The sequence below is a fragment of the Bactrocera neohumeralis genome, chromosome 3 (genome assembly GCF_024586455.1).
Source record: "Bactrocera neohumeralis isolate Rockhampton chromosome 3, APGP_CSIRO_Bneo_wtdbg2-racon-allhic-juicebox.fasta_v2, whole genome shotgun sequence".
Lineage (NCBI taxonomy): Eukaryota > Metazoa > Arthropoda > Insecta > Diptera > Tephritidae > Bactrocera > Bactrocera neohumeralis.
Window position 1 is genome coordinate 58,453,316 of NC_065920.1, and position 12,458 is coordinate 58,465,773.

The 12,458-nt window shown below is 37.8% G+C and overlaps 1 protein-coding gene across 2 annotated transcripts in view; it reads right to left on the reverse strand.

Moving 5' to 3' along the window:
* LOC126754075 (discoidin domain-containing receptor 2) overlaps positions 1-12,458 on the reverse strand; it is a 600,425-nt gene that overhangs the window by 272,891 nt on the left and 315,076 nt on the right. Inside the window, exons 12-13 of one of the 2 annotated variants that reach the window (XM_050465959.1) lie at positions 11,703-11,908; positions 11,430-11,574 (exon numbers count right to left, since the gene is read on the reverse strand). In XM_050465959.1, the coding sequence (XP_050321916.1) occupies positions 11,430-11,574; positions 11,703-11,908 (351 nt within the window). Of the gene's footprint in view, positions 1-11,429; positions 11,575-11,702; positions 11,930-12,458 lie in introns of both variants that reach the window. The other variant, XM_050465958.1, reaches the window with a different exon arrangement.

Consider the following 12,458-nt stretch of genomic DNA (forward strand, 5'->3'; position numbering starts at 1 on the left):
TATGGAAAAGATTTGTGAAGGAATTAGTGTATGGCAGTATCTATAGATTCGGCTATTCAATAACTTTAAGAAGTTATTAGCATTTACTTATATATGTGGATATATATGTAAGTACATACACATGTAAATGGAATTATCTGTATTTAGTATATATGTAGATTGGTAGAGCAATATGTATATAAATGGCGGGCTTTACTGTATACTTTATTGCATATGTGAGTATATACACATTTCTCCAATCTTAATGTAGCACTTTCTTTGAATTTATTGTTTAAATTAACACATTCCCAAGGAGCATATACATTTTAGTATATGGATTGGATTTGACAAAAAATAAATATGGTTTTTAATTACAATTAATTAGCAAATTTTGTAAGTCACATTTGAGAAGAAAACACACTTCCTTGTGAATCAATAGTCATAATCTTAGATATTAAATTTCATTGCACTTTTAAGCAAAGAGCTGAACTAAGCAGTAATATTTACGACAATACTCATTTGGGTGGAAAATTTTTCTATAAAGTAGTAGAATAGTGTGATTATCTTATGTAAATGAATGAACTGGTGTATTGAAACTTATTTTGTTAAGAGTGCGTAACCCTATGTTCGAGCTAGCAGTCAGCTTAAATACCTACTCCATTTTTACATCTGTCCCAAGTAATAAGCTAGTTAAATTAGAAATTTGGACGTAAGGACGTTTTAATATGTAGCTTAGTTGAGGTTTAATTTTCCTAAAAACGACAAAATGTGTTTTTTACTAAACAGACAAATTGTTTATATCTTCTAAATCAATGGAACAGAAAATTTAAATAGGCGCAAAAGCAGCGTAGGCTTGAGTTAAGTAGCTTTCTTCACTGTCACTGATTTTGATCGGTCATGTTATAATAGTTCGATCTCTCCTTTCCCGGATATTTTACGGTTACCTTGGAAAATAATCCATATTAAATTTCGTGAAGATATCATGTGAAATGAAAGCGTTTTTTCATACAATGACATGATTTTCATTGTTCGGTTTGTAAGACAGTTTTGTGCTATAGCCTTCCGAAAATGGCGTTTTCGACAAATGGCGATTGGTGTCTGCATGTACCAAGTAGGAAATATGGAATATTAATATACCCTATTCAAAATGTTTATTGATTTAAGAAAATACTGATAATGAAAAGTAAAAAAACCGAGTGTAAATGAAAACACAGTTACTGGATTCCAAAAGTAAACGACCCTTCTAAAATGCCCATTTTCTTGGTATATAAAATAACCTGACATTAATATTTCAAGTACCGGCTGGCCGAAAGATCATGGTACAAATTGCAGAGACTTTCATGCCTTTGCTCGACAGGTTGAACAGAGCACTGAAAGGTATTGTAACATACATTCTGGAAAACTCAAAACAATGTGATTAAAAAAATTCCCAAACCATCCCGAAAATCAGTAAATACTTTAATTGATCGTTCCTTTCTCAGAGATAGTATCGTCAAATGCACGAATTTCACTAAAATGTTATTAATTACCCTTGGCAACATCCGTGAATGTTTTTACTTCACACTTGTGCAGCTCCTTATTAAGCATAGGGACGAGCGTAGTATGTCAATGTCCTAGGCATTCCGTGCTCAGTTTTCTGAGCTAAGCCGATTATCTATTGGCATGTTATAACCTTTAAAGACTTAAGGGATCGTCTCAGTGTGGTATTTTTAAGAAATCGATTTTTTTGTTGCACTAACGGTTTGTACACACTGTAATAAACATTCGGTCGCTACAGCATTTCTTGTAGAGGGAGAACAAAGTAGGGAACGTAGCGGCTCTAATCTTTAAACGTGTTTTTCTCAGAATAGTGTTTTTCAAAACGGTTTCAACTCTCAAAGGAAGAGTTTTGAAGATATATAGTAGTAATATTTTTAACGTCATTCGCCATTTTGTCAATATTCAAAAAAAAAAAAAAAAAAAAAAAATTTATAGCGCCATACACTTTCCTACAGATTAATATCCGTTTTGAAATTTTTGTTTTAGATCAAATTGCGGCCGCAATCGTGGACATCGTGCAGGGCATTTTTTTAAGTGTCATTTCAATAATTGATTTAACTGTTATGCACCCAATAAATAAACATAAAATAAAATAATTTTTATTCGTCATGATTATTTATAAGGAAAAAATCGAACAGATTAGTTAATTTCATCGTTAAAAAAAAGTCGCGAAAATCAGTGATTTTTCAGAGGGTCACACTTAGTCGATCCCCTAAATAATTTACTAACATTTACAGCAATAACATGTACATGTGCACATGTACATGTGCATCAAATGAATCTTTGGGAAGAGTGAGTACATATTAGACCACATAATGCAGCGTTACCTCAGTTTTATATCTAATCTTATATAATATTGCAATATCATTAAGGTTTTCTTGTTGAGTTTTTGAGAGGTAGTGGTAGATATTTGAGGTTTAAGCTCGACAAGGATTTTAGTAATATGTGCAGCCCACTCACCCACAACTTTAGCGAAGAAAAAAAGAGAAAATGATTGCGATGGAGTATTTGATAGAATGGAATTCTAACTAGCTCGAGTTATTTTATGGTTAGTCGGATATGGGTGCCTGGCCACAGTGGTATTACAGAAAACTGAATAGAAACGTGTATACGGAGTTTTCTTCTTGTCGTTCACTACTAGACTGTTGAGCCACAGACTAGCTTAACAAGCGTTTCGTCAGCTATCTATAGGTGTGTAGTTTCAAAAACCTTCTGACTCCGGGTAAACCATAAAAAGGTCTAGGTGCTCTTAGTTCTCAGTAAAAATCACCTTTCAATGATTGTAATAGTTCTAAATGAACACAAGCTGAATGCAAGCTGTATTAGCTATTTGAATGAATATGAGATCGAATCATCTCTACATTTTTCCTCGAATGCTTAGCTTTTAATAAATCAAAATAAAAACGCTTTGGATTTCATACCTTAGATATACAGGTAAAATAGCGGAAATAGTAATAAAACATCTGAGCAAATTTGTGATAAGTTCAGAATGGTTTTGGCCATAGCTGATACCCTACTACAGGAGTTGCTAAGAAGACAGCAACCAACAGACGTGAAAATAATAGCATATGTGGACGATCTCACGGAGGTAGCAGTGGCTAAAGAACTAGTCGATAAAAGAGTCTTTAAATGGTCTGATCTGGAAAAACGAATAGAGCTCTTTATAGGGGAGTGCGAGATTACTTCACAGCTGAAGTATCTGAGAATAATATTGTATTCCAAATTAAAATTTAAGGAACACCTGGAGGATACTTCCGGTAAAGCAAACAAAATTTATAATGTTCTATCGAGAATGATAGCTAATAGAGGCTGGGTGCGTTCCAGCCGGCGATTTTTAATATCAAAAGCAATGAGCTCCATAAAATTGTACGGGAACAAGAGCACCAAAATGTGGCAGTAGCTGTGGAATTCCTCATCCAAAAGGCGCTGGATCCATAAACTTACACCGGGTATCCACTCCTGAATAGACAGACGACATGGGGATCTGGATTTCCGTTTGACCAAAATACTTAGTGGACATGGGTCCTTCAGAAGCTACCTTTACAGATTCCACAATGACAGTAGTCCGAACCGTCCGACGTGTACAGAGTATATAGAAGACTCTGAACATATGGATATAATTTTATTGCCCTCGATTTTCAAATATAAGGGAAAACTTAAAACCACACTCGATGATAGTTTTACGCTCGATAATTTAACGACTGATAAATGGAAAGCTGTTAGTAAAATGTCAGCATTCATAATAAAAAAACTGAGACTTTTTGAATAGATTAGACTGACGGACGGTCCACACAATAGAGGAGACTTAAATGTCTTGTTCAGGATGTAATACTTAAACGGTGGTTCCGTGGAAGAGTCTTGAGTTGAGAGTAGGTTAGGTTTAGCGGATTAAGGTCCACACTTTGATGCTTCAGCCTACTATAAAAAAAGGAGTTTTTCGTATGGCTTCACAAAGGAGTGTGCATAAGAGTCTGAGTGTAATCCCAAGCTTTGCTGAAGTATTAGCCATCTAAACCTAACTTAACAAAACCAGAGAGATCGCATTTATTTCAGAGTGGACTTGCTATTAAGTACCACGAACTTACTTTCCTAGCCACTTCATGGTAAGACTAGTTTCTTATTTGTGATAAAGAAGGCTTTTCGAACTTCCGCTTCTACATAGTTCCAGCACATAGTACACCCGTTGAAAATTAAGAAAATTAAATAATAACAAAGCCAAAGTAAACAAAACCAAATAAACCGAAAAAGAAAGGCTTCCATTGTCACTGGCGTTAACAACAATCAGTCACTGGAGACCGCATACAAGTGAATAAAACGGTTAATTGAGCAGAACATGAACATGTCCAGTTGCGTACTGCCAGCGCATGCATACATGCAAGCTTAATGAATGAAAAACTGCAACAAACACAACAACAATAGGAACAACTTTTATGCAATGGACAGTGCATTCAAAAGCGACTGAAAAAGCCATTTTCGGAATATGATTTTTGTGCGCATTTCAGCTGTCACACACGAACAGCATGAGAGGGGTTTATGGCATGCGCCCCAAGGGAAATGCTGACGCGAGCGAGCTGGCGAACAACGGTTAGCAGGATAGCAGGTTACAAAAGGAAGACGGAAAATGTGGCCACTGCGATAAGAGTTCGAACATTAGAATTCATTAACGCCAGCAAGGTAAGTGACAATGTGAATAAAAACGCGGAGATAGAGAGAGAGAGAGAGTGGGAAGGAATGTTGATATTCGCGGAAAATTACTGCGGGCGCGCTGTAGTGCTGAATCCATGGAATTGGAGTACGCGGCATTGAGCTTCAGTTCGAGTCGAGTGCGAGCTTTCAATGGAATTATGACGGAAAGGTGAAGGCGGGCGCAAAAAAAAAAAACATGGCAATAATGGCTGTTGGTGGGCAAGCGACGCTAACGCGCAGTTGACAGTAGCAAGTTGTTCAATTAAGCGCGTACATGTTGCATGTCGCATGTCGTATGTTGTTGCAAATGCAAACTGCAAACTACATACAACTACAATAAAAGTGTCAACAACCTGCTGAATTTTTTTCTCCCGACCGCGCTCGCTTGTTTGCTAGTTTAGCACACATTGCTGTGGCGCTTGCCCGTTTTGCTCGCTTTTGGCGCGCGCTTTGCTCACCTGCTGTTTAGCGTCGGTTATGCCCTGCGCTTTCGATGATGTTAACCGTTGATGACGGAAATGACAGCGCTAATGTTTTTGGATGATTTTCTTTTTGTTGTTTTTCAGCTGTTGTTGTTTCACTGTTGTTGCTATGCTGTTTTTTTGTGACATATGTTTGTTTGTATGCTTGTGAAAATGCAAAAATGTCCCAAATGTAGCGCTGTCCGAACGGGGGGAGCAGCACGTTGCATGTTGGCTCAAATTACAACGTACATAAAATTGCTCCCGTGTGACCGCCACTACAGGCTGTTCGCTGGCAATAAGTGAATATGTGTGCAGGTATGTGTGCTTGTATGTGTTTTTATTTGTTTGTGTGTTCATGCCTTACATGTCCTGTCAGCGGCACTGGTGTCATGTGATGACAAATGAAATTCACCGAAAAACTACATGCAATGATGATGACAATAAAAACAACAAAAACAATAATAACAACGAAATTTTTTCGGCAAATTTTAGTAATTCTATCGGTTTTTAGCTTTTAGTTGTTGACGTCATATCATGATTGTATAGCTACTATATAGGCAACACACACACACATACATACATACTAATATCTATGCACATACTAATACACACACATACTAATCTCACACATATAAACTAATATCTATACACACATACTAATACACATATTCACATGTACAAATAAACACTCATACATTTATGCTTAAAAACATAGTTTGATAGTTGCGCTCTCAGTCACATATGCACCTGGCTTACACGTTGCTAATTGAAAAGCTAGTTTGACAAAACAGCAAAATTGCGAATTATGAAATAATATTTTATTGTTATTTGTTTTATTATTTATTTTCTATGCTGACAAATTACTTGTTATTTGTTGAATTTCCAGTGCATTGCATTTGTATGTGGCTTTCAGTCAATTGATTAGTTGCGCAATTTTAGATAATGTTTTTGATGGATTTCTTTTTAAGTCAGGTGACCTCAATAATTGTTTTTGCATAACTATCGACAATTTTTTTAGAGTTGTGTGGGGAAGACGCGTTGTTTCTAAACTAAAACATGAAAATAACGTTTACTTCGGCTGCACCGAAGCTTTGATACCCTTCACAGTTGACTTTCTTTTAGAACTACATAAGTAAATAACTTGATACAAGGAAACTGTGGGACGGCATTTCAAACTCCTTACGTACAGCTGCAACCAAAATCATTAGATTCTGGTAACGACGAGGAGTGCCGTGTCGCAGTGGAGAGAAAGACTGCCTACCTCGCATACGAGCGACCACAACACGTGCAGGTTGCGATAGATACCGAGAGTTAAAGAGGGAAGCGAGACGCATTTGCAGACAGAAAAAGAAAGAGGCCGAAATGCGTGAGTATGAAGAGCTTGACAAGATGGCCGACATGGGTAATGCTCGAAAATTCTACGAAAAAATGCGGCGGCTAACAGAAGGTTTCAAGACCGCAGCATAATATTGTAGAACCCCCAAAGGTGATCTAGTGATCGATGCCCAAAGCATACTTAAATTATGGGGGGAACACTTCTCCAGCCTGCTGAATGGCAATGAAAACATGACACCAGGATATGGTGACCCGGATTCTTCAATCGATGACGATGGAGCAGACATTCCATTGCCCGACCATGAAGAACAATAGCAATTACAACAAAACACGGCGGCGAAGAACGGCGGGGGAAGAACCGATGGATTGCCGGCCGAGCTATTTAAACACGGCGGCGAAAGAACTGATAAGGTTCCGCATGCATCAGGCAATGGATATAAAATTGTAAAATATGGTCGGACGAAATCAACCGCATGACCAACGATTGGAATTTAAGTGTGCAAGGACAGAGGAGAGAAACTGCCTAAAATGTGGCAACCCACGAAGAGAGACCCAAATACTTAGACATGGTACCATCTGAAGCCTCCTTAACATCGCGTATAAGGTTCTATCGAGCTTATTGTGTGAAAGATTAAAGCCCACCGTCAACAAATTGATTGGACCTTATCAGTGTGGCTTTAGACCTGGCAAATCAACAACCGACCAGATATTCACCATGTGCCAAATCTTGGAAAAGACCCGTGAAAAGAGAATCGACACACACCATCTCTTCGTCGATTTCAAGGCTATCTTTGACAGCACGAAAAGGAGCTGCCTTCATGCCGCGATGTCTGAATTTGGTATCTCCGCAAGACTAATACGGGGTCAACAGACGATGAGCAACAACAAAATCTCCGTCAGGGAAAGACCTCTCCGAGCCGTTCGATACCAAATGAGGTTTCAGACAAGGCGGTTCTCTCCGTGTGACTTCTTCAACCTTCTTCTGGAGAAAATAATTCGAGCTGCAGAACTAAACCGAGAAGGTACAATCTTCTATAAGAGTGTACAGCTGCTGGCGTATGCCGTTGATGTTGGTATTATTTGCCTCAACATCCGCGCCGTTAGTTCTTCTTTCTCCAGACTGGATAAAGAAGCAAAGCAGATGCGTCTGGCAGTGAATGAGGGCAAGACGAAATATCTCCTGTCATCAAACCAATAGTCGTCGTTGACCACGGCGAATATTGCATTCGATGGACCGATGAGCTGTATGACATATACGACGACATTGACATAGTTCAGCGAATTAAAAGATAGCGGCTACGCTGGCTAGGTCATGTTGTCCGAATGGACGAAAACACTCCAGATCCGAAAGTATTGGACGCAGTACCAGCCGGGGGAAGCAGAGGAAGAGGAAGACCTCCACTCCATTGGAAGAACCAGGTGGAGAAGGACTTGGCTTCGCTTGGAATCTCTAATTGACACACTCTTGCGAAAAGAAGAAACGACTGGCACGCTGTTGCACGCTTAACATTAAAGAAGAAGAAGTATAACATGATCTGAAAACGTAACCAGCTAACAGCTGGCAACCAACGGAAAATGTTTTGCTAGTTCTTTATAGCTACTTTGTTTGACGAAGACAACTTATAAGTCGAATTAAGGTTAATTAAGAAGGAAAAAAGGAAAAACGTTAAATTCGTTTGCATCGAAGCTATAATACTTTTCACAAATGCAAGGAGTTCCTTAAAAGATTTAGATTCGTACAGTTGTGTGGGAGTCAACCAACTGACCTGAACAATTTCCTCGGAGATAGCATTATTTCCTTAAATTATGACCCTTGCCAAATTTCGTGAAGATATCTCGTCAAATGAAAAAGGTTCCCATACCAGTACTTGATTCCGATCGTTCCCGATATCGGCGGTTCCGACAATTGACATCTTAAAAACTGAAGCACTAGTTCGCATATGTACAGAAAGGCAGATAGATCGGCAGACAGCCAGACGGAAGTGGCTAAATCGATTCAATTTGTTACGCTGATCATTTAGTTATATATTTTATTGGGTACCCGACGATCCCTTCTGGGGATTAAAAACATTGTGGCAAACTTAATATACACTTTTCAGGTTATAAAAATATATTTTGTTCGGTCAGTTGTATAATAGCTATATGATAAACTAATATGATCTAAATAATTTCTTCGGCAATTGCGCCACTTAGCCTTAGGCAATAATCCATACAAAATTTATTGAAGATAACTCGTCAAAGAAACAGTTTCCTTTAAAAACAGTTTATTCTGATCATTCAGTTTGCTAGACAGCTAAAAGCTATAGAGGTCCGATATAAACAATATCTTCGAAGATTACATGATAGCGTAAGGAAATATACCTTGACGACTCTTGTGAAAATATCTCTTCAAATAAAAAGGGTTTCCTTAGAAGAACTTTACTCCGATCGATCAGTTTGTATGACAGCTATAAGTTATAGCAGTCAGATATTGACGGCTCCTAAACATGAGTAGCGGCTAGTGACTTTTTCAGAATTTCAGATCGATATCTCAAAAACAAGTCCCTCAGTTTGGCATAAACACATAGATAGATGAACAAATGGACAGATAGTCTGACGAACATGGATCGACTTACCTCATCACACTGATTATAATAGCAAGTGCTAGTTTTAAGAAAGACATATTCCATAACTCATATATACCAAGAGGTTTTAACTGATTGTAGGGAGCTACTTTTAGAAAACACGTTGGACTCGGTCAAAGTTTGACAAAGACTAGGTACTACATAATGTCTTACATGTAATTTTCTTTCTTAGGCTATTTTGTTGTTTGAGAAAAAAATAATTTCACTGATCTGAAGCACCATTGTTTCAGTAACCTATTGGAACTCCGACGGAGGGTCTTTGTCATAGGGAATCAAGTGTAGAAATGAATGATAGATGCATTTTTAATACTTAGTAGAAGATACTACTTGTATCCAAGTTTAACTGGACTCAGTTGGTTTTCAGCGATAATGGTTAACTGCAGCGCTCAGCTAAAACCTGAGAACAGTACAAAGTCTTAAACACTTAGGGATTTATAGTATATTGAAAAAAGTTACGTTTAAATTCTAAATATATTAAAATCTTTGAGCTGACTTATTTTCCGAGACGGCAGATAAACTTTGGCTTAAAGACAGTACACTGTAGAAGACTTGAAGCCAGTAAATCAGGGGAATGTGGTGGTTGCGGCGTGATACTGGTTGAAAATATCGTGAAAAACTCCCGAAGAAACAATTCAGTGTGCGAGGATACATTATCCGTGGGTCGGCCCATAAAGAGTTCCCGCCACTTTAACGTATAGCTTCGCGAAAATGACGCATAACACTTAAATAGTATTCTAGTACACAGTTTGATCGGTCGGAAGGAATTCGGAGTGCATCACACCTCGATAATCGAAGAACATAACTTTAATTTTGACCAGCCTTGACGCAGTTTTTTCTGTTTCAGCTCACTTTTGGCACGATATTCGACCGATTGATCGTCTGTTTCCGAGTCGTAAGCATGGATGCAAGCCTCATCGCCAATAATAAAATGTTTCACGACATTCCGGTAGTAGAAAAGCATTGCTTCACTTTTCTTAGGCCCAAATGCCGTCATGTTTATGGATGCCTTTATTTACTTTACATTTGTTTTAATATATTATAGCTTTATTTTTAAAAGATCGGATAATTTTGAAAATGTTTGCAATGTTATAATTTCCCATGAAAGTAGATTAGTTTTTAAAATGTCTCCGAAACACTAAAATAGTTTATGGAACATTCGATTCTTAAAGGATAAAGATTAGATATGAGTAAATGTTGAAGTGGTTCACAAATTTTTATAATATTATATATTAATAGTATTGTATTTATTATTATTTGAATTGGGTCGGCTCATAACACTGTCAAATGCTGGAGAAAACATTAAAAAACGGCGCCAGAAAATCGTCCTTCACTGCGGCAGTAATAGCAGACTTCTTAGTGGATATAACCTAAACAAAATTCTCGACTAGAATATATCCGTACGAAGACCTACGGACAGCTTGAGCTGATGAATTTGAAATCTAAATTTTTTATGCGCTTTAATATTAAAATTTAAATAGATGTGAACCTGAGATAACCGTCGTCCTTCCATAAGTACCTCTATACAATATTGATTGTCAAAAAAGTCTTGCGGTATTTTCGCTAGTTTTCGCTGAAAACGCGTAGTTCTGGTTTTATTCGTCGCATCGGGTCATGCTACACCTTTTTAGAAAGCTCATTTCACGCGCTAACACGTGTTGATTGATTGTCGTTTCTTTTAAGTCGTTCGTGAGTTATAGCGTCGCAAACATGGAGCAAAATAAAGAGAAAATACGGCATATTTTACAGTACTACTATGATAAAGGCAAAAATGCATCTCAAACCGCCAATAAAATTTGTGCAGTTTATGGACCCGATACAGTTTCCATTTCCACCGCACAACGATGGTTTCAACGTTTTCGTTCTGGTGTAGAGGTGGTCGAAGATGCGCCACGCTCCGGAAGGCCTGTCGTCGAAAATTGCGATAAAATTGCTGAATTGGTCGAAAGAGACCGGCACAGTAGCAGCCGTAGCATCGGTCAAGAGCTGGGCATGAGTCATCAAAAATTCATTTCATTTCAATAGAAAAAAAAATAAAAATACCGCAAGACTTTTTTTTTGACAACCCATTAGATTCGTGATTTTGTAGTTCGAAAGAAAAAAAATAATTTGACCTAACAGAAAAACTAACTTGCAATAAGCTTCTAGAAAAATGTGTTTAGTACTTTTTGCTTTGACGACCAAACCAATTATATGCGCCGAAAAACATGTTCATCAATGTTTTAAGCATTTCTTTTAACATGCCCATAGACATTTGCCAATATGTATGAGCATAACATAAAAACATAATAAGTAATTTGCATACCTGTGTAGTCCGGTGTGACATGTTGCCGTTGCATGTCATTCATGGAGCAACCGCTCGCTGCACTCGTGTACATATTCACATTGAACGGTTCATGGTAGAGGCTGCTCTTGTCAATCGACTCCGTGTCATTGTCCATAGTGACGGCCTGCGAAAGCATAAAATATAACGTTGAGGGAATGTGTTGGTCATGTAAAAATTGTATTAAAAATAACACTAAAAACAAAGAAAATATGAAAAAATACATATTTGGTGAAAATTACAGCACAAACTCACCTTCATGCCATTGCAATTGAGCCGTTTGTCGGCGCCACCAAGCGTATCCGGGTTGAAGTTATGTTGGAATGCATCGAGCACATTGCCGCCACGACCGCGTTTATTACGTATGACGATTAAGAGTATGACCACAACGAGCACCAATATGATGGCCACCAATACGGCGAAAATGAAGCCAATCAAACTGTTCTCCGGTTCTGGATGGTCTATGGGTTTGGGTGAAATCACTAATGAGTAAAGGCAAATATGGAAAACCGACTATTAGATAGTAAAGAATTTGGAAAATAAAGTGAAATTTTGTAAAATAAAAGTTTCGGTGTTGGATTTGGTAACATAAGACCTTGTACTGTGTGTAGTCTGTGGCTTGAAATTATCACTATATCACTATCGGTCTTAAGCAAGCTACAAAATCAGCGTACTTTAAATCCAGCGAATTATTTTCATATTCAAAAATCTTTTCGCCCGCTTGTAAATTATTTTTCCTATAACTTCACATTTCTAAAAGCATATCAGCACTATTTAACATTTCTGTATAGTTCTCAAGCAAAGTGTGAAATGCTCATAATATTTCTTCCTTATAATCCCTGTATCCTTAGCAGCGTAGCTATGTTAAATATGTAGCGGCATGTTTCCGGTCTTCAGTTGTAGTGCGCGCTAGTTGTAAATGCAATTTAATATGAATGAAAATGGATATGACGCGGCGGAAAAGTGTGAAGTGGAGATCCCTGAAGAAGCGCTAAGCCCGCAGAATGATTT